The sequence below is a fragment of the Heptranchias perlo genome, chromosome 36 (assembly GCF_035084215.1).
Source record: "Heptranchias perlo isolate sHepPer1 chromosome 36, sHepPer1.hap1, whole genome shotgun sequence".
In the NCBI taxonomy this organism is placed as follows: domain Eukaryota; kingdom Metazoa; phylum Chordata; class Chondrichthyes; order Hexanchiformes; family Hexanchidae; genus Heptranchias; species Heptranchias perlo.
In genome coordinates this window covers 19824773-19846990 of record NC_090360.1, presented here as the reverse complement: position 1 = coordinate 19846990, position 22218 = coordinate 19824773, and the positions used below count along the sequence as shown (strand labels likewise).

At 44.5% G+C, this 22218-nt stretch overlaps 1 protein-coding gene across 1 annotated transcript in view; it reads left to right on the top strand.

Annotated features, from left to right (window-relative positions):
- Positions 1 to 7130: 7130 nt before the first annotated feature.
- opn4a (opsin 4a (melanopsin)) overlaps positions 7131 to 22218 on the top strand; it is a 37012-nt gene continuing 21924 nt past the window's right edge. The window contains exons 1-4 of the mRNA XM_067972341.1: positions 7131 to 7283; positions 8467 to 8615; positions 11463 to 11596; positions 14134 to 14337. Of these exons, the coding sequence (XP_067828442.1) occupies positions 7131 to 7283; positions 8467 to 8615; positions 11463 to 11596; positions 14134 to 14337 (640 nt within the window). The remainder of the gene's footprint in view (positions 7284 to 8466; positions 8616 to 11462; positions 11597 to 14133; positions 14338 to 22218) is intronic.

The window sequence follows — 22218 nt, the reverse complement described above, 5'->3', positions numbered from 1 at the left end:
ATGCCAGAAATTGTTGGGAGGTCGCATCATTAGAATGCCGGCCATTATGAATTCATTAAAAAATCCAGGAATTTGGGGAGTAAAACAGCCACGAGTTCTGATTCCCTACAACTTGCTGGACGATTTGCATAGCTCTGCCAATAGCCTCACCAAATCAGATAAAAGACCCTTCTCGCCATGAGGCTCCCCATTGATCTTAATGATGATCGTGAAATTGCTGGATTAACAACGTTATTATGAATTATTCCTGCCGCAGCCATTTAGGGCTGGTAATTAATGTCGTAGAGGACCCTGTCAATGACCTGATTTATGGTCCTCACATGACACTCAACCTTGAAGGCTCATAATGGGACCGATGAAGTTATGGAGTCTCCTCCAGCAAGTAGTGAATTATTCCTAGAAGTTTTTTATCCTTTTTGTTTGATAACGCTCCTGTGAAGCACCTTGGGATGCTTTACTACGTTAAATGCACTATATAAGAGCAAGTTATTGTTGTTGATAAAGAGGGACCTTGGAATGTAATTGCTATAATGTGCTTACTCCCATCAGGAGGCTATCTAGTGTTCAGTTAACAAAAGTCTTGCAATCCCCCTATCTGCCACCCTTCGCATTGCTGAGCACAAAAACTCATCCTTTTTTAAAAAAAATTTTTTTTATTCGTTCATGGGGTGTGGGCGTCGCTGGCAACACCAGCATTTATTGCCCATCCCTAATTGCCCTTGAGAAGGTGGTGGTGAGCCGCCTTCTTGAACCGCTGCAGTCCATGTGGTGAAGGTTCTCCCACAGTGCTGTTAGGAAGGGAGTTCCAGGATTTTGACCCAGCGACGATGAAGGAACGGCGATATATTTCCAAGTCAGGATGGTGTGTGACTTGGAGGGGAACGTGCAGGTGGTGTTGTTCCCATGTGCCTGCTGCTCTTGTCCTTCTAGGTGGTAGAGGTCGCGGGTTTGGAAGGAGCTGTCGAAGAAGCCTTGGCGAGTTGCTGCAGTGCATCCTGTGGATGGTACACACTGCAGCCACAGTGCGCCGGTGGTGAAGGGAGTGAATGTTTAGGGTGGTGGATGGGGTGCCAATCAAGCGGGCTGCTTTGTCCTGGATGGTGTCGAGCTTCTTGAGTGTTGTTGGAGCTGCACTCATCCAAGCAAGTTTGACATTTCTCCATTAAAATAAAATTTGCACTCCGTAATCTCCAGGGAAGCGGATACTCAGGCTCCAAACATGTTCTCCTAAAGGACTGATCTGCAGGAAAACATTCTGAGATGCTCTGGCACCTTGGTGTAGCCCTGCTGTACAGAAGGGTACATGCCAGCACGTATCACTGTGAGTCCCTGCACCTCCCAGTGTGAAGCAGCAGCTTTATCGATCGATGATGCTTTTTCACAACTTACTATCGAAAAAGAGCAGAGAATGGAATTTCAGAGAATATTTTATTAATAATCATCTGCCCCTGACCATGAGTGATGTTCCAGCATGTACAGTTTATGGACACAGAGATAAAGCAGACAGACAAATAAAAGGAGAGGGAGATAGAGATATGAAGACAGACAGATAGATAGATGGATAGATAGATAGAAAGAAACTTGGAACTTGCTGTCAGCTGTAGGCCTGACACCCATGGGTATCTGAACAGTAATTTAATGAGCTCTATTTACCCTTCACTTACTGCCCATTTCCAGAATGTTATGAGTGAAAGTTGATTGAGTGCCACAGCACTGAAGACATATATCAATTACCTTGTTATTATCAATAGCCGAGCTTGTTAAGACCACAGTGCACCATAGGGCAGACATTGCACTTAGCTCCACTGGTTGCGCCGTTGCAGAACCACTGCACATTTCATGCCTCAGTCTCATTTAGAGCTCCCGAATGCACGTAAAATATTTAAATAAGTACTTGATAAAGCTTTTGAGCCAAAGTTGTGCTTTTTGCCTTCCGAGTCCATTTTGAATCATTTTAAGGGAAATGATGAAGTTCTTAAAGGGAACACACTCTCTCATTTTTATTGTTGCAATATTTAGTACTGTGTTGTTCCTATTTGAGATCTTTCGAATACTTTTAAAATTTTGTCATCTTTGGGACAATTTTTATTTACTCACTAAGTTAATTTTTAAACATCTGAAAAAATAATCCAGTATAGCCCACTGTCAGCCTTGGTGCAGTGGTTGGCTATCTTGTCTCTGAGTCAGATGGTTGTAGATTCAAACCTGACTCCAGAAACTTCAGCACACCTAGGCTGATACTTTAGTGCAGCACTGAGGGAGTGCTGCACTGTCAGAGGTGCCATCTTCTAGATGTAGATGTTAAACTGAGACCCTATCTGCCCTCTCAGGTGGATGTAAAATTCCCATGACACTATTTGAAGAACAGCTGAGCTGGTATCCTGGTCAATATATATCTTTCAACTAACACTACCAAAAATAGATTATCTAGTCATTTATTTCATTGCTGTCTGTGGGTCTTGCTGTGTACAAATTGGCTGTTGCATTTCCCTACATTACAACAGGGACTACACTTTGATAGGAATTCATTAAAGTGCATTAGGATGTCCTGAGTTTGTAAAGGACACTATAAAAGCAAGTTCCTTATTTTTCTTTTACTGCCACCAGGAAAAAGCCTGCAAGTAAAGTATTTATAAGGCTTCAGGCAGAACACGAACAGGTGATGAATTGCTTTTGAAGTGTAGTCACTGTCTTGATGTAAGGAATGTGGCAGCCAATTTGCACACTGTAAGGTCCCACAAACAGCAATGTGATAATAACCAGATAATTTGTTTTTTCAGTGATGTTGGTTGAGGGATAAATATTGGCCCAGGACACCAAGGAGCTCTCCCCTGCTCTTCTTCAAATAGTGCCATGTGTTATTTTACACCCACCTGAGAAGGCAGACATTTGACGTCTCATCCAAAAGACATCACCTCCAGCACTCCCTCAGTACTGCACTGAAGGGTCAGCCTAGATTATATGCTTAAGTGTCAGGAATGGGTCTTGGACATACACAAATACACATGGGAAGTAAATGGAGAGTGGTTGGTAGATTGATGATTAATACAACAAATGTTTTTAGAAAGGTGCTTAAACAGATTGAAACAGATAGAGACTAAGAAAGTAATATATAACATGCAAGCAAAATAAGCTGTTTATGATAATGAAGTCACATTATTACAGTGCTCAGTGTAATTTTCTATTATAGATTTTAATGCCCGTTTGTACAAGGTGCTCAATTAAACTGGGTTACTGATGTACAGATGTATGGAGTGAAGGACTGAGATACAGGCAGTGTCTCTGAGTGCAGGAGCCAGCATTGTACACAGCCCCGGACCAGATCAGACTGTGCTTCCTGACAGTGTCAGGTGCCGTTTGCCCATTGATCAAATGCCTTGATTTTTGTTTGACTGAACACGATGCAGTTTAAAAGCTCACATACTCACTTAATCTAAAAGCGCCCACAAATAAACGGGGGAGCAGTTTTCCTTGTGCATTGACGAAGCCCCAAGAGTCCTGCACATTGCCATCCACGTGAAATGTGATGAGCAGGGCGTTTGTTTCAGTGTTTTTTGGTTGTGGCTGTTAAAGGGACAGCCCCTCCTCACCATGCACTTTGGGTCAATGCGACCAGCTTTTCCCTCTCTTCCCCCCTCAGCCAGAGAACTTTGTACAAATATTCAGCCAACAGCTTCGCGCTCCCCGGGCTCCTCCTCCCGCAAAGTGATGCGGTGTCGGGCAGACAAGTCCCGGGAAAGGATTCAATGCCGACAGGACCCCAACTGTCCAGGGACCGTGAGATCCATGGCTGCCTGGAATGAATCTGGAAGCGTTTTTGGAGTGGCCGCCCTGCCGCAACTCAGAACCACGGTAGGAATCAAATCTTCGCCTCTCACTCCCTGTTTCATGATGTGAAATCAACTTTCCCTATTTGCCTCCCCTTTCCGGATAGTTCATCTTCAATCTGCAGCGACACACACTCTTCTGTTAGAAGCAATAAGTGTCATAATGTTTAGCTTCATATATAATCTCAGTCTTGACCATCTCTTCTGTCCCTCAATCTCTGAATGTTTTAAAATCTGTGTATCTCTCTCTCTATCTCTGTTTTTCTAAATTTTTTAATTTTCACTTTTTTTCCACCCTGCAGTCGTCTGTTTCATTCTTCGCCCTCTCTATCTATAATCTACATATTTCTCTCTCCATCTCTGAGTATCTCTCTTCACCTCTTTAAATCACTGATCGACATTTTTTAATTCTGTTGCTGATGACAATTATTTCTTTCAACATTTTTTTTTCGCGGCTTAATTCAGCTCTAACTCAGCTATCCAGCCGGGATTGATTTTGTAATACGGGACTACCTGCTGTCTTCAGTGTTTCTTGCACTTCGTTACAATTTGTTGCATGCTACTTACAAACAGGTAGCTCCGCCTCAGACCTCAAGTGAATTGATTTTTCCTGGTCCCACACAACACATGCGTTAGATTGCAGAGAGCAGCTACGGCATTAGATAAGCTCATGTCTTAAAAGTCCTAAAAGAAGCGAGTTAAGGGGATATCTCACTGACATATAGAAAGGATTAAATGGGATAGATAGGATAAACCAAGAATAGTACTTTAAAGTGTAAAGTCAGGAAAACAGCGCCAGAAGAGAGAAATTTAAAGTTGCGAGTTTTAACAGTTAAAACAGATCTTGCAAAGATTTTTTTTTAACTTACATAGTGATAAATATTTGGAATATTAGACCAGATAGGAGGCAAAATACCAGGGGTATTCGAAATACAGATGGATGATACAATGGGAGAGTTAGGATACTGGAGAGATGAACTTCGATGGGAGAGTTAGGGTATTAGAGGGGTGGGCTTCGAAGGGGGTGTTCGGGTATTAGAGGGATGGGCTTTGAAGGGGGTGTTAGGGTATTAGAGGGGTGGGCTTCGAAGGGGGTGTTCGGGTATTAGAGGGGTGGGCTTAGATGGGAGAGTTGGAGATTAAAGGAATGGGCTTTGATGGGAGAATTAAGGTATTCAAGAGATGGGCTTCGAAGGGGGTGTTAGGGTATTAGAGGGATGGGCTTCGAAAGGGGTGTTAGGGTATTAGAGGGATGGGCTTCGAAAGGGGTGTTAGGGTATTAGAGGGGTGGGCTTCGAAGGGGGTGTTAGGGTATTAGAGGGGTGGGCTTCGAAGGGGGTGTTAGGGTATTAGAGGGGTGGGCTTCGATGGGAGAGTCCGTGTTTAAAGGATGGGCTTCAATGGCCTGAATGGACATTTCTCATTTCTAATTTTTTATGTTCCTATGTTTACATTTCTCTGTTTTTATTTGAGTTCAGGGGCTGAATTACATCTGCTTGTTTCCATTTATGTTTAACATCTGCTTTCCATTTTGAATTTATAAGTTTTTATACTTTCATTCTTCATTTAACAGCTAATTCCAATTGAATGTGTAAGGCTGTTTGTTTTCAGTTATTACTGATTTTCACTGGGACATTCTCAGATTTTGAAATCAATACTAATCAACCTTTACTGATTGTCACCCCAAAAATTGGCAGACTTGTCAACCCATGCGATTTCATGAAACCTTGTGATTTTTTTTGTAATGTGTTTAGCTCAGTTGGTAGCAGTCTCGCCTCTGAGCTAGAAGGTGGTGGGTTCTAAGCTATACTGCAAGACTCGTGCACACAATCTGGGCTGACACTTCAGGGCAGTACTGAGGGAGAGCTGCGTTATCAGAGGTGATGTCTTTCAGATGATATAATTAATGACTTGTTCAGGTATAAATAAAAGAGACTAAGGTATTAAAGGTAGGGAGTTCATCTCATGTCCTGGTCAGCATTCTTCTCTCGAGTGGTCTTGCTCTGCACAGGTTAGCCGCAGTGTTTGCCTATATAACAACTGTGGTTTGCATTTTAAAAGTAATTACATTTAATGTGAGGTAAAAGGAAAGGGGAGGGGGTCCTAAGGATGTGATAAGGTGCTATATGAATGCAAGTTACTTCTTGCATGTGGAGACAACAACAACAACTTGCACTTATATACTGTCTTTAACGTAGTAAAACGTCCCAAGATCCTTCACGGGACGGTTATCAGACAAAATTTGACACTGAGCTGCATAAGGAGTTATTAGGACAAGTGACCAAAAGCTTGGTTAGAGGTAGGTTTTAAGGAGCGTCTTAAAGGAAGAGAGGTAAGGAGGCAGATAGGTTTAGGGAGGTAATTCCAGAGCTTAGGGCCCAGACAGTTGAAGGTGCGGCCGCCAATGGTGGGGTGAAGGAAATTGGGAATGCACAAGAGGCCAGAATTGGAGGGACACAGAGTTCTCGGAGGGTTGTAGGGCTGGAAGAGGTTACAGAGATAGGGTGGGGTGAGGCCATGGAGGGATTTGAAGACAAGGATAAGAATTTTAAATTCGATTCATTGCAGGACCGGGAGGTAGGTCAGTGAGCACAGGAGTGATGGGTGAACTGGACTTGGTGCAAGTTAGGATACGGGCAGGAGAGTTTTGGATGAGCTGAAGTTTACGGAAGATGGGAGACCAGCAAGGAGATCATTGGAATAGTCGAGTCTGGAGGTAACCAAAAACTCTGACCTATGTTGGCTCAACAGAGGAGAGGCGTTGGAGGAGAATGGTGTGGTCAACCGCCATGTCAAAAGCTGCAGATAGATCGAGAAGGATGAGGAGGGATCGTTCACCAGGGTCACAATCACATAGGCTGTCATTTGTGACTTTGATAAGGGAATTTTCAGTGCTGCGCCAGGGGCAGATATCTGATTGGACAGGTTTAAACATGGAGTTGCGGGAAAGGTGGGCATGGATTTGGGAGGCAACAACACATTGAAGGATTTTGGCGAGGAAAGGGACATTGGAGATGGGGCGGTAGTTTGTGAGGTCAGAAAAGTCAAGGGTGGTTTTTTGAGGAGGACGTTGATGACGACTCCTTTGAAAGGGAGAGGACAGTATCAGAGGAGAGGGAACAGTTAACAACATCAGCTGGCATTGTGGCCAGGAAGGGAAGTTGAGATGGTCTGCAGTTTAGTGTGAATAGGGTTGAGGGAGCAGGAGATGAGTCCCATGGACAAGATGAGCTCAAAAAGGGCATGAGATAGGAGAGAAACTAGAGAGTGCATTATGGAAGATAGGAGAGAAACTAGAGAAAGATGCAAGTTCAGGGCGAGGGCAGAGGGAAATCTTGGGGGAAGTTTAGCTTCATGTGCTCGGGGAATGGAAGGATTACAGCAGAGGTAGCTGAACGGATGGTCTCAATCTTAGTGACAAAGAAGCCCATGAGCTTCTCGCACTTGTTGCTGGAGGTGAGGGTGGAGGGGGCAGGGGAGAGGAGTTTAAGAAGACGGTTTGTAGTGAAGAGAATTCGAGGGTTATCTTTGCATTCCAGGGTGACTTGGAGTAGTGAGCAGTTTTGGCAGAGGCGAGCAGGACCTGAGAGTGCTTCATGTGGTCCAGCCAGGTTTGGCAATGAATGTTTATGGCTGGTTTAGCCATTCAAGTCTGCGTCCCTTGGACTTAAGGGAGTGGCGATAGGGACCGTACCAGTGGGAACGGCCATGGTGGGAGAGAGTAAGGATTTTTCTGGGGATAAAGGCATCAAAGGTGGAGGTGAGGGTGTGATTGAGCAGATCGGTAGCTGCAGAAAATGGACGGCTAAAAGGTTAGACAGTTGTGAATTTGAAAGTGACCTGGGGGAGAGTTTTTTCCAGGAGTGGATGCAGAAGGAAGTAGGGTTGGGAGGGGGAAAGGGGATATGGATGGAGAAGGATGCAAGTAAGTGATCAGAGATGGCCTTACCTGTGATTGAGACAACGGGAGGAGAGAGGCCACATGAGATGGGCAAGGTCAAGGAAGAGACAATAGCTGATGTGGACAAGATGAGCTCGAAGAGGGCATGAGATAGGAGAGAAACTAGAGAGTGCATTATGGAAGATAGGAGAGAAACTAGAGAAAGATGCGAGTTCAGGGCGAGGGCAGAGGGAAATCTTGGGGGAAGTTTAGCTTCATGTGCTCGGGGAAGGGAGGAATACGGCAGAGGCAGCTGAACGGATGGTCTCAATCTTAGTGACAAAGATGTGGTCTGTGGTCTTTACTAGTACCTACCCTGCAGCACTAGCATCAAAATGAGGGTTAAAGTATCTGTATAAACTAAATAAAATTAAATTAAAGTAGAAAAATAAGTTTAAAAAAAAAAAACTGTAAAATAGACAAAATAAATATATATGCAGAAGCTTTGAGTTTTTTGTAATAAATTTATTTTCAAACAATATAATTTTTCTAATGCACTGTTTTTAAAAATAGCAACTGGAAAGTTCCCAAGAAATTATAAACTGAAGACAAAGAACCTTCTTTGTACTTTTAGGTGATGTCCATTAGGGGTCGCTGTTTGTCCAGCCCTGACAGGCTTCCCCCTTCTCCGTCGAAGCCTTGAACTCTCTATAGTTTTGCGGAGTGTGCATGATTTCTTTTCTCTTTCTGCATTTACAGGAGCTGCCGGTGACTGATGCTCATCACCATCATGCCTTTCCTACGGTGAATGTACCGGATCACGCCCACTACACCATAGGGGCAGTCATTCTAGCAGTGGGCATCACCGGCATAATGGGCAACTTCCTGGTCATCTATGCATTTTGCAGGTACATGCATGCACCTCCCCATGACCCATGTTCTTCCGCTGCACGCTCACGATTTCCCCAACGTGCTCTGGCAGCGCTCAAGGTTCTCCATTGCCTGGATGTGCTCGAAAAATTACCCCTAATGTGTCCACTTTTATATGGAAATGTGAGGTTTTTATTTTGCCTGAGAGTTATATCACAAGAAATCGTCCCCAGTAGATCAGTGAGTAACTGCACCACCTGTTGTGATACTGAACTGCATAGACCTGGAAATGGCCTGGTTCAATCCTTGGTCTGTGCTGATCTGAGCCACGGAAGCAATGGGGGGGAGGGGGGGCTGCTGGTGCTACGATAGACCTTAGTCTCTGAGAACTATGGAGGAAAAGAATCAGCCCGGGTCTCCATTCCTGATTGCTGAATGGTGACTAATGTTGGAAAGTACATCGAGTGAAGGCTTTCCGTGGTCATATAGTCCATCACCAACACTCACCGCCTGGGACCACATGTGAAGAATGGCCACCTTTTTCTTTAGAAGCCCAGGTGAAGAGTGAAGACCTCTAGTGCAGGATGCCAGCAAGATTCAAACAAGCAGGCGAGGAGCCAGAGTAAATCAAGAAAGGATGGTTAGGTGATGCCAAACTTGAGTGTTAAAGGGCTGAAGGTTGTCAGGTTGAGTAGAAGCTGAGGGATGGAAGGACTTCCACAGTTTTAAGGGCCAACAAAAGAATGAGATAAAGTAGCAGATAATACGATGAACCTCGATTTCAGCAGTGAGGATGCAGGGAAGAAGGACATCTAGATCAGCAAATTAAAAACTCAGGAGCAATAGAGGTTGCAATAATAATAGTGGTTGTTCAATGAAACAGTAGAAGACAAGAAAGGTTGTGAAGGAGAGAACAAGAAGGTAGAAATTTCAGCTTTTTGTTGCAACCTATGGAGGAGTGTGAGCCTTTGGAACAGCTTTCTCAGATATGGAGGCAGTACTCACCTCTGAGTCAGTTGGTTGTTGGTTCAAGCCCCACTCCAGAGACTTGAGCACATAAACTAGGTCGACTCTCCAGTGCAGTACTGAGGGAGTGTAGCACTGCCATCTGTCGGATGAGACATTAAACCGAGGCACCATCTGCCCTCTCAGGTGGACGTAAAAGATCCCATGACACTCTTTTGAAGAAGAGGAGGGGAATTCTTGCTGGTGTCTTGGCCAATATTTATCCATCAACCAACACCTAAAACAGATTATCTGGTCATTATCACATTGCTGATTGTGGGACCTTGCTGTGCGCAAATTGGCTGACATGTTCCTATATTCCAATAGTGACTTCACTTCAAAAGTACTTCATTGGTTGTAAAGCACTTTAGGACGTCCTGAGGTCGTGAAAGGCGCTATAGAAATGCAAGTCTTTCTTTTTTTTTAAGTTTTGGATGCATTTGGGCTTTACAGACTATTAGGAGCTGTTGAGGCTAAAGTGGAAATCAAGCTGAGGCAGATTTAGCAAGGGAGGAGATGTGGGAATTCAGTTTGAGATGAGAAATCACGAGGCCAAAATACGTTAATAGATGAAGGACTAAGAAAGAAGCCATCAAAGGTTAAAGGAGAGAGCTGTTTGTTGGACCTGCCAGAGACATAAAGAAGATGTATTTGAAAGAAATGGGATTTTTTCAATCACCTATTGAAGGGCACAGTGGAAATCAAGAGGTCGTGACACAACCGTGCAATCTGTACAAAGTTTAATTCTTGCAGCCAATTAGCAATGATTTATGAAACTCCTGCAGCAATAACCAGAGAGAAGTCTGAAGTTTTCTGGCAGCAGACTGGCCAGTTTGGAATGAGTGAAACGGCCGATGATGATAATGAGCAAAGAGGGAAAGAGCCAGGGGAAAATAGAGTTGCAAATGTGGGGAAGGAAATTCATCTGTAGACTCAGTGCTGTAAAATGTTTGGTTTATCCCCTCCTGTTTTTAGTTTATTAATTGCTAAATTCTAAACAAATAAAAACAAAACACCAGCCCAGGCCTGTCTAACGATTTGAAAGATAATGGCCTGGATTTTGTGCTGAGCGGCGAATGAACGGCACCTGCCACTCGCTGGATTTAAACTTACCCACAAACTATCCACGAGCTTTTGGCGCCAACTTCCTGCAATGGGGAGCAGAAAAAAGTTCAGTGTCCCCTCCCGGGCATCCGTCAGCTGTGTGCGCGGGGCAAGGAACTGTGTATCCCCTCAACCAATCAGATTGAAGCATCGTTAACAAGCCGCGCAGACTGAGAATCAGGAAGTGCAAACTAGAACAGTAAATTCAATGTAAATTCAGTTAGAGAAAGCAAAATAAAGAGGGGGTAAGAAATATTGAATTAAAAGAGACAGAAAGAAAAAATAAAAAAACAAAAATTTTAATTTTTTTTGGTTAAATGTCCAACAACAATTAATATCGGAAAGAAGTTTTTAAAACTTAATTTTCAGTGCCAGAGTGGTTGTTTGGCAGTTATTAAGATTTAACACGCCATGGGCCGAGTGGCCGCCTTCTGTTGCAGTAAATTTCTATGATTCTGTTATTAAAAGTTAGCTTAGACCTGAAAAACTGAGCATACCTTTTTCCATGCAGCTTAGTTTGTTTCCAGCTGGGCGGGAGAGCAACTTTGCGCTGGTCTAGTGATTCCAGCCGACGAGATCTCCTTCCCACGCAGCTTTCAGAGGAGTAGAGTATCTCGGAGAGCAACTTCCCGATTTCTACGTTTGACTGTGCGTGTGCGCTCGCCGGAAGTTGCTCTTCTATTTGCCCTGAAATAACACTGTTAGCCTGGCCAATGTTGTTCATTTTTATTTTCTTAAACTCTCATCTTCCTCTCTCTCTCTCTCTCTCCCCACAGAAGCAAGAGTCTGTGGAATCCTGCCAATACTTTCATTATAAACCTGGCCATCAGTGATTTCCTCATGTCGATCACACAGGCTCCCATCTTCTTCACCACAAGTTTGTACAAAAGCTGGATTTTTGGCGAAAAAGGTGAGTATCATCTTTCTTTTTGTCTTGCCGTTCAGGATGACCTCGGGGTCCTAGTGCCTGTCAAGTCTCTGCAATATGCATCAACAATATCTGCCATTAAATAAATGCCGAGACTGTGGACACAAGGACATTGTGTGGGTGTATTTGTTGTTGGCTAGTTTTGATGTTTTATTGATTGTTTCACTGGATTAATTGAGGTAATGTCAGAATCCTTTTAAAACAAAATAGAATTTGCATTTGTATTGTGCTTTATCACATCCCCAAAGCACGTCACAACTAAACAACCAATGAATTATTTTTGAAGTGCAGTCACTGTTATTATGTTACCAAATGTGACTTGTGCACAGCAAGATTCCACAACAACGAATGAGATAAATGACTAGTCTTTAACATAGGAACAGGAGTAGGCCATTCAGCCCTTCAAGCCTGTTCCGCCATTGAATTAGACCCATGGCCGGTCTGTATCTTAACTCCATCTACCTGCCTTACCTTCACATCCCTTGACACAAATCTATCGATCTCATTTTTGACATTTTTAATTGACCCCCCCAGCCTCAACAGCTTTTGGGGGAGAGAGTTCCAGATTTCCACTCCCCTTTGTGTGAAGAAGTGTTTTCTGGCATCATCCCTGAATGGCCTAGCTCTAATATTAAGGTTATGCCCCCTTGCTCTGGACTCCCCCACCAGAGGAAATTGTTCCTCTCTATCTACCCTATCAAATCCTTTAATCATCTTAATCACCTCAACTAGATCACCCCTTAATCTTCAATACTCATGGGAATACAAGCCTCGTCTCTGCAACCTGTCCTCATAATTTAACCATTTTAGCCTCAGTATCATCCAGGTGAATCTGCGCTGCACCCTCTCCAAGGCCAATAAATCCTTCCTGAGGTGCGGTGTCCAGAATTGAATGCAATACTCCAGATGCGATTTAACGAGAGCTTTATATAACTGTAACATAACTTTCACCCCTTTGTAATCCAGTCCTCTTGAGATGAAGCGTTTTAAATTATTTTTTGTACCTGTCCACTAGTTTCTAGTGATTTCTGACATGGGCCGGTAAATCGCTCTGCTCCTCCACAATTCCCAGCTTCTGACCATTTAGAAAATACTCTGATCTGTCTTTCTTCTTCCAAAGTGGATGACCTCACACTTCCCCACATTGAACTCCATCTGCCACAGTTTTGCCCACTCACCTAATCTATCAAAGTCACTTTGCAGCTTTCTGCTCCCGTCTACATTATTTTCTGAGCCACCCAACTTAGTGGCATCAGCAAAAGTTCACCTGTGTTTCTTCTTAATGATTTTAGTTGAGGGAGGAACATTGGCCAGGACATCAAGAAAACTCCCTGTTCTGCTTCGAATAGCACCATGAGATCTTTTACCTCCACCTGAACAGGCAAACAGGCCCTCGGTTTAATGTCCCATTTGAAAAATGGGACCTCCGATAGTGTAGCACTCCCTCAGCGGGTGCCAGGAGGTTACACGGATAGGTTGGGAGCTGTGGTGACAGGGTAGTGTAGCAGCAGGGGGCAGGCATTGAACAGGGTTTGTTGGGGGCATGTTTGTGTGTCACTCTGGGATTATTGTAAGGAATCTTACAACACCAGGTTATAGTCCAACAATTTTATTTTAAAATCACAAGCTTTCGGAGATTATCCCCTTCGTTAGGTGATAATCTCCGAAAGCTTGTGATTTTAAAATAAAATTGTTGGACTATAACCTGGTGTTGTAAGATTCCTTACATTTGTCCACCCCAGTCCATCACCGGCATCTCCACATCACTCTGGGATTATAGGGGTGACGACCCCTTGTGCACCCTCTGACTCTCAGTGGGCAGACAGGTAGACTGACACATGATACGTTGGGCTTGTTTTGGGTCATTTTTTCCTCCAGGGAAGGATCTCGGTCTGATGCAGGTAGCTGAGATCAGGAACTTAAGAGGCAGGGAATCGCAGGCAAAAACTTGCATTATACCACCGTCTAATGCAACACGCATAATGTGCTATACCCGCTCACCATTTTGTCCTCTTTTCCTAATCCCTAAAGTGGTGCCATGCACCTTCCCCGGGCATTGAGGGCAGGCAGGTGTTGCTCTCCACTTACCCTGCTCCCTAACTGGGTCACAGGAGACTATGATGACTCACTTGCCAGTTCAGCTCTGTTATTTGTTTCGTCGATGAATAAGTAACATCTGCGCATCATAAGACACAGAAATATGTGGGGAGAAATGGACTTCTATCATTTCTTTCCTGGCGTCAGGTTAACCTTTTTAGGACACTCCACCCTGTTGGAACAAAAACCAGATAATTACCAGTCTTAACCTCCACTCGCCACCAACACAAACAACTTAGTGTGGGGGAGTAACAAGGGAACCTTCGCTGATGTACAATGGCAATCACAGTCATCCTATTCCAAGTGCTCACTCACAACATCATTAAACTACCCCAACATTAATCAAGCTAGATGGTAAACCCTTTAAAAGATACCCCTGTCTCAGTTGCTGCTGACACTGCCCTTTTCCCCCCTCTCCACAGGCTGTGAGGTGTATGCTTTCTGTGGTGCCCTCTTTGGAATCACCTCGATGATCACGCTGGTTGTAATTGCCATGGACAGGTATTTTGTCATCACCCGACCCCTGGCCTCCATTGGTGTTCTGTCCAAGAAGCGAGCTGTCCTCATCCTGCTGGGGGTCTGGCTGTACGCGCTGGCCTGGAGCCTGCCTCCTTTCTTCGGGTGGAGTAAGTCTCACTGAATGATGCTGTCAGCGACATGCAGATGTTAGAATGCTTTTACACGATATGTAATGAAATTCCTGCATTCATTGTTACATGGCATCTCAAGCTGCTTCACTGGACCGATACTTTGGAGGTGATTTTCAACTAATTGCCAGAGTGTAAAAACGGTGTTAGGGATCAGGTGCCCATTATAGAAATCACCAGATTTCTCAATAGTGGAAAGGAAAACCAGGCTGTTTCTATAACAGGCACCCGGCACATAACGCAAGTTTTACGCTCTAGTGATAAGTTGAAAATTGCCCTCTTTAAATCCATCAGGACCTGACAGATTTATTCTCTCCCTCCCTCTCTTTCTGTCTCTCCCTCCCTCTCTTTCTGTCTCCCCCTCCCTCTCTTTTCTGTCTCCCCCTCCCTCTCTTTTCTGTCTCCCCCTCCCTCTCTTTTCTGTCTCCCCCTCCCTCTCTTTTCTGTCTCCCCCTCCCTCTCTTTTCTGTCTCCCCCTCCCTCTCTTTTCTGTCTCCCCCTCCCTCTCTTTTCTGTCTCCCCCTCCCTCTCTTTTCTGTCTCCCCCTCCCTCTCTTTTCTGTCTCTCCCTCCCTCTCTTTTCTGTCTCCCCCTCCCTCTCTTTTCTGTCTCCCCCTCCCTCTCTTTTCTGTCTCCCCCTCCCTCTCTTTTCTGTCTCTCTCTGACTATCAGTACTACCCCACCCACAAAATGTTCTGTCCTCCACTGCTGTAGGTGCTGATTCAGACTGGGGCGGGGTCCATGGGCATTGGTAGCTCTTCCTAATCATTGTTGTCTAAGTCCAGACAGTGTGTGTGGGCTATTCTGTCAGAGGCTGGATTCACATTAATACAAACAACAGGTTCAATTTTCAGATTGTTGAGCGTGCAAGTACTTTGGTCAGTTTTATACTGGTAGCCACAATAGTCACTGTTGAGCTGACCATATGCCAGTTTGAGTTTCACCAGGCTCTAAATCAGCGCAGGTGGTAGAGTTAAAGAAAGAAAAAAACTTCAAAGTGCTTCACGACCAATTAATTATTTTGAAGTGTAGTCACTGTTGTTGTGTAGGCGAACACAACGGCCATTTTGTGCGCAACAAGGTTCCATGAACAACAATGAGATAAATGACCAGTTAATCTGTTTTGGTGGTGATAGTTGAAGGATAGGTATTGGCCAGAACACCAGGAGATCTCCCTGCTCTTTCTCGAATAGTCTTTTACATCTACCTGAACAAGTAGAGAAGACCTCAGTTTAACATCTCATCCAAAGACAGAACCTCGAACAACGCAGCACTCCATCAGTAGGGCATGCGAAGTGTCAGCCTAGATCATGTGCTCAAGTTGCTGGAATGGGGCGTGAACTCATAACCTTCTGACAGAGGTGAGTTGTGTTTGTGTAGATAGTTTGTTTCAACTAAATAGGTTAGGGAGGACCAGGGGTCACAGTCTCAAGTTAGGTAAGGTCAGATCTAGGTTAGATGTCAGGAGGTGGTTCTTTTCCCAGGGAATAATGGACCTCTGGAAGAGGCTGCCGGCTCGTGCGGTGAATGCTGATTTGCTAAATTCCTTCAAACGAGAGCTGGACCTGTTTCTGGCTGGGGCGGAGATCACCTCGTACAAAAGGCAGTCACAGTATAACATTAATCAGGGCCAGGGTGGTCTCCTGGACTGGTTTTGATCACCTGAAGGGGGTCAACAAGGTTCCACATAAGAGGCTGTTAACAAAAATGAGAGCGCATGGAATTGGAGGCAGCCTATTGGCTTGGATAGGGAATTGGTCAGGGGGTAGGAGGCAGAGCGTAGGGATAACGCGCATGTACTCCAATTGGCAGGATGTGACTACCAGGGATTTGTACTGGGGCCACAACATTTCATTATATTTCTAAATGACTTGGATGAAGGAGTAGAAAGCCGTATATCCGAGTTTGCTGATGACACTAAGTTAGGAGGCACAGTAAATAGTGTAAATGGGAGCAGAAAGCTGCAAAGGCACATCGATAGATTAATTGAGTGGGCAAAACTGTGGCAGATTGAGTTCATTGTGGGAAAGTGTGAGCTCATCCACTTTGGACCCAAGAAAGATAGATCAGAGTATTTTCTAAATGGCGAGAAGCTCGGAACTGTGGAGGAGCAGAGAGATTTAGGGGTCCAAGTACAAAAATCACTAAAAGCTGTGGACAGGTACAAGAAATAATTTAAAAGGCTAGTGGAATGTTGGCCTTTATCAAGAGGGCTGGAATACAACGGGGTGGATGTTATATAAAGCTCTGGTTAGACCCCATCTGGAGTGCTGTATTCAGTTCTGGGCACCGCACCTCAGGAAGGATATATTAACCTTGGAGGGAGTGCAGCACAGATTCACCAGAATGATATTGGGGCTAAAAGTGTTAAATTATGAGGAGAAGTTGCTTAGACTAGACTTATATTCCCTTGAATATAGAAGATTAAGGGGTGATCGAATTGAGGTGTTTAAGATGATTAAAGGAGTTGATAGGGAAGATAGAGAGAAACGATTTCCTCTGGTGGGAGAGTCCAGAACAAGGGGGTATTACCTTAAAATTAGAGCTAGGCCACTCAGGGGTGATGTCAGGAAGCACTTCTTCACACATGGGGGGAGTGGAAATCTGGAGCACTCTCTCCCCCAAAAGCAGTTGAGGCTGGGGGTCAATTGAAAATTTCAAAACTGAGATTGATAGATTTTTGTTAGTCAAGGATATTAAGGGTTATGGAACCAAGGTAGGTAGATGGAGTTAAGATACAGATCAGCCATGATCTAATTGAATGGCAGAATAAGCTAGAGGGGCTGAATGGCCTACTCCTGTTCCTATGAGAGGAATTCATAGTATCATAGTAGGTACAGTGCAGGAGGAGGCCATTCGGTCCATTGTGCCTGTGCCGGCTCTTTGAAAGAGCTATCCAATTAGTCCCAATCGCCCTGTTCTTTCCCCATAGCCCTGTAATTTTTTTCCCTTCAAGCATTTATCCAATTCCCTTTTGAAAGTTACTATTGAATCTGCTTCCACCACCCTTTGAGTGCATTCCAGATCATTACAACTCGCTGCGTAAAAAAATGTTTCCTCATGTCGCCTCTGGCTCTTTTGCCGATCAACTGAAATCTGTGGCCTCTGGTTACCGACCCTTCTGCCACTGGAAACAGTTTCATGATTTTGAACACCTCTATCAAATCTCCCCCTAACCTTCTCCTGTTCTAAGGAGAATAACTCCAGCTTCTCCAGTCTCTCCATATAACTGAAGTCCCTCATCCCTGGTACCATTCTAGTAAACCTCTTCTGCACCCTCTCTAAGGCCTTGACATCCTTCCTAAAGTCCGGTGCCCAGAATTGAACACAATACTCCAGCTGAGGCCTAATCAGTGTTTTATAAAGGTTTCGCATAACTTCCTTGCTTTTGGTCAGTCAGGCATCATGTAAAGCTAGTCAGCTGAGCTAATGATTATTTATTCACATTAAGCACAATTTTCCTAAGTACTTTATGCAAAAGCAAAATTGATTACAAGATGAACTATTGTACTTTTGAAGATAGAAGTGCCTGTGTGTGGTTGTAAACAAATCAAACAGGATCCCATATACTTTTTTAACAGCCCCTTCAAAGATTTGTGTATGTGCACCCCCAGGTCTCTCTTCCTGCTCCCCCTTTAAAATTGTACCATTTAGTTTTTATTGCCTCTCCTCATTCTTTCTATCAAAATGTATCACTTCACACTTCTCTGCGTTAAATTTCATCTGTCATGTGTCTGCCCATTTCACCAGTCTGTCTATGTCTTCCTGAAGTCTGTTACTATCCTTCATATTGTTGAGTTTGTGTCATCTGCAAAACTTTGAAATCATACCCTCTATACCCAAGTCCAGGTCATCAATATATATCAAAAAGAGCAGTGGTCCTAATACTGACCCCTGGGGAACACCACTGTATACTTCCCTCCAGTCTGAAAAACAACCGTTCACCACTACTCTCTGCTTTCTGTCCCATAGCCAATTTTGTATCCATGCTGCCACTGTCCCTTTAATCCTATGTGCTTTAATTTTGCTAACAAGTCTATTCTCCAGATTTTTCTTCCCTAATTGGCCTGGGTTTTTTTAATCTGTTTTTGCCTTACCCAGGAGATTACATGACTTCCGGGGTGGGGGAGAGGTGGGGAGTGTCTATATCATGGTCCACAAGGCATCGCAGTCGTGCGGGACAGGCTGGATGGACCAGTAGGTCTTCTCCTGTCCGTCATTGTTCTTATGAGAATACAACACTGAGCCAAGCTGACACTTTGTTCAGCCGATGAATTGGATGTAAGTTGATTTTATGTTTCACCACCTTTAAAATGTGGAAAGACATCACATAACTGAAGCAAATGACTTGCTTATTAGAAAAGGCAGTAAAGGCGGGGGTTGATGACACACAATACCTAATTGTAGAGCAGTGAAACTTTGCCGATTGGCCGCATGTGTTCTTTGGGACTGTACTAATGTTACTGCAAAAGACAGCCATCAAAAAAGTGGGTTGTCATCGTCAAGAAAGTTGCAAATGTTCAGAAGCGGTGAAAGACAAAAAAAAAATAACAACTGGAAAAGGTTTCAAGAGCTCAACTGGAAATGACAGTCAACTGCAGAGGATGGCAAGACATCCAAGAACTATCTGGCTTGGCCTGAGAAGGTGATAGTCCAACTGTCGAAACCCCACCTCAACTTACTGCTGACTCTGGTAAGTAAATGATTGTCTCCCTCCTGTTTTCATGGTAATAAATAATGTCCATAAAGTCTTCTTTGATACAAACATGTCAACAATAATTTTATAAATCCTAGGATATGATTATATGCTTTACCTGCAGTAATCTTCATTAATTACTGATTCTCTTCTGCAACAGCCTTGCAACAAAAACACCTGCGGGTCATGCAAAGTTCATAATTCACACATAAACACTATCCCTTTTGCCTCCGCAGTCAGTCTGCCAAATCCTCCCACCATAGGCATCTTTGAGGAGAAGGTTGGATCTGTAAAGTTTGGCAGTTGAGGAGATGTCAGACCAGAGCGATCGAGAATGAGTTGCATAGATCAGGAAGTTTACAGGATTCATCCCTCGTCTGTGCTGAGATAGTGAAACTCAGCCAGGATGTTGGTGGGAGCACTACAATGAGCTTGGGAGGGGAAAATTCAGCCCGGGGTCCCTCTCATGATCCCTATTCAGTGACCCCTGTTGGAAAGTGTAGTTGTGGACATCAGGGAAGGACAGTTTTGGCCTTGGGGTTGACCACACCCAATTAGTCGCTCAACATTCACTGTCTAGACTCATGCATTAAGAATGACCCTTCTGGTCTGATAGCTCAGGCACGAGTCTCTGGTCCTCAGGGCAGGCGAGGAGAAAAGTCGGGATGGGGAAAGCCCATATTTGAAACAGTGACATGGCATAAAGCTGTCAAAACAAGCATTCATGCCAAGAGCATTATTATTGGTCTGGGATTAAATCAGCAGCACAGACACAGTTAAACTGCTGAAGTCACTTCTTCTGGCCATGTTGTCTCATGTTGTTTAAACAGAACATTTGTGGGGGAGAAGAATCAACAACTGAAACTTGCACCTATATGGCACCTCTAACATAGTGAAACATCCCAAGGTGCTTTACAGTGCCTCATATCAAAAGGGACAGGCCAGCCAGCCATGGTGAGAGAGGTGATCAAAATGCTTGGTCGAAAAGATGGGTTTTGACCAGGTTTTTAAAGATGAGAGAGAGGTGGAGAGCCAAGCAGTTTAGGGCATCCTGACTTTTATCGTTGCCTGTCCTGAGGCCAGAGATTCGTGCATGAGCCTTGACAGATTAATTGGGCTTGATCAAAGCTTTTGTTACCTCCAGACTCGACTGATCCAATGTCCCCCTGGCTGGCCTCCCATCTTCCACCCTCCGTAAATTTTAGTTTATCATCCAAAACCTCATACCCTAACACGCACCAAATCCCGTTCATCCATCACCCCTGTGCTCGCTGACCTACGTTGGCTCCCGGTCCAGGAATGCCTCGAATTTAAAGTTCTCATCCTTGCGCATCCCCGATTTTCATCGCCCCACCATTGGTTGCCGTGCCTTCAGCTGTCAAGGCCATTAGTGTTTATCGGAGGGGACCAGTATGAGAGCCGCAGCTGGAGATGGCCTGACAGCTCTGACTAACAGGTCAACCATCGCAAACCTGAAGTTCACCTCCTGTGGGTTTTCGAGACCTGCGGCTCCGCTGGGTGGGAATTTGGGCCCTGCTGGGTGAGTTTTAACGTCCTCTGCACCCTTGATCAAAGAGTTGTGGCTTCATTTCAAATGTAACCCTTTATTTATGAGAGCAGCCCTTCCGGCTCACCCACCTGTTCCTTCCCTGCGCTCAAGTAGTTGGTGCAAGCAATTGCTCAGCCTTGTGCATGCTCTAAATGGCTCTGTGCTCGGACTACGTTAGTTCTTCAGCCCAGCAATTCACCTTACTTAAGGTGCATTTGATCACTTCTTGGGCCAGTTTACAAGGTGTAGAGCACTGTGAGGTGGGGAAGTGCTTGATTTCATGGGCAGGGGAGGGAGGGAGGGAGGGGGGCAGTCATGGCTAGAATGACCGTTCCCACCTGAAGTGCCCTCCTCACAGCTAATCACACTGAAGCCATGATGGGACCTTGATGGATAAAGCCTGTCACCCAGTTGATCCAACCCCTGTTAGTGAAGGACGTGTGGTGGCAGGAGATGGGTAGGGGGTGTCATGAAGAGGAATGGGTAAAGCAGGAGGAAGGGGCATGGACTTCATAAAACAGGAAGTATGTTCTACTGAATTGCCACATAATCTAAATGTTATAAAGAGCAACATTTTAAGCTGGTGTTTGTCTCGTGATTTTCTCCTGTTGCAGTGTTCCATATTTTACAACTGAGGCTGTATAGGAGCAATCACTTTGTATAGAACTTCCTTATGTGGCACAGTGACATCCCAAATAGAACAGTGGGGTTAAGGTCAGTGGTCCCCTTTCATGACACCACTGGTGTGGAAGATTATGGCCAGAAATTTCCTTAGAGCTGCTTTTATTCCACCACCGTAACTTCAGTGAAGTACGGGGAGGGAGGGAGGGGGAGGGGGAGGGGGGTGCAATCTGAGGAGACTTCTGTCCCGTGATTTAATGTAAGGGGGAGTTCCATTTAAAACGTCTGCTCCTAGACTGCAGCTCAACACATAAATAAAGAGTGACTGAAGGACACCAGTCGGTGTGCGGGTTATAATGATAAGGAACCATGAAGAGGGTTACCAGTTCTTGTCAAGTCCAAAATGGGTGTAGGACAGGGGACAAAGCAAAGGGTGAGACCACACTTCAAGTTCTGCTGTTTCCTTTGTTGATGATGAAAACCCCTAATAACAACAGATCCTCAACATGACACAAAGTAAGGGGAAAAAACAAAACAGACATATATTTTAAAAATAGTGTTCTAGTGTCCAGAGGCATCTCACTGGAATGTAGGAGTTTGAAACCGGGATAGGAGGCAACCCTAATTATGGGGACTATGAAGATAAATGACAATTCATAAGATGTACCCTGCACTTCCTCTTTGCTAACAACGCACCTAAGGAGTAGGTTTATCTCCCCATATCCTCTTGTGAAGCTACCGACTGTTGCTCGATTCCACAGATAAAATCAATCCTTCAGAACTTTGCCCAAATGCCTGGGCGTAATTTTAACCTAACCCAGCAGGAAACTGCCTGCCCCCAACCCCCCACCATGATTTTACTTTCCATTGATGGGCAGCGTGTAAAACAGGCGGCTGATCCCATCCAGTCAGTTCCTCGCCGGGCGGGTTAGATTAAAATTACCCCTCCACATTTTTCCTTCTTGTGTTGAAGGCACTCTGTTCAATCACAGAGG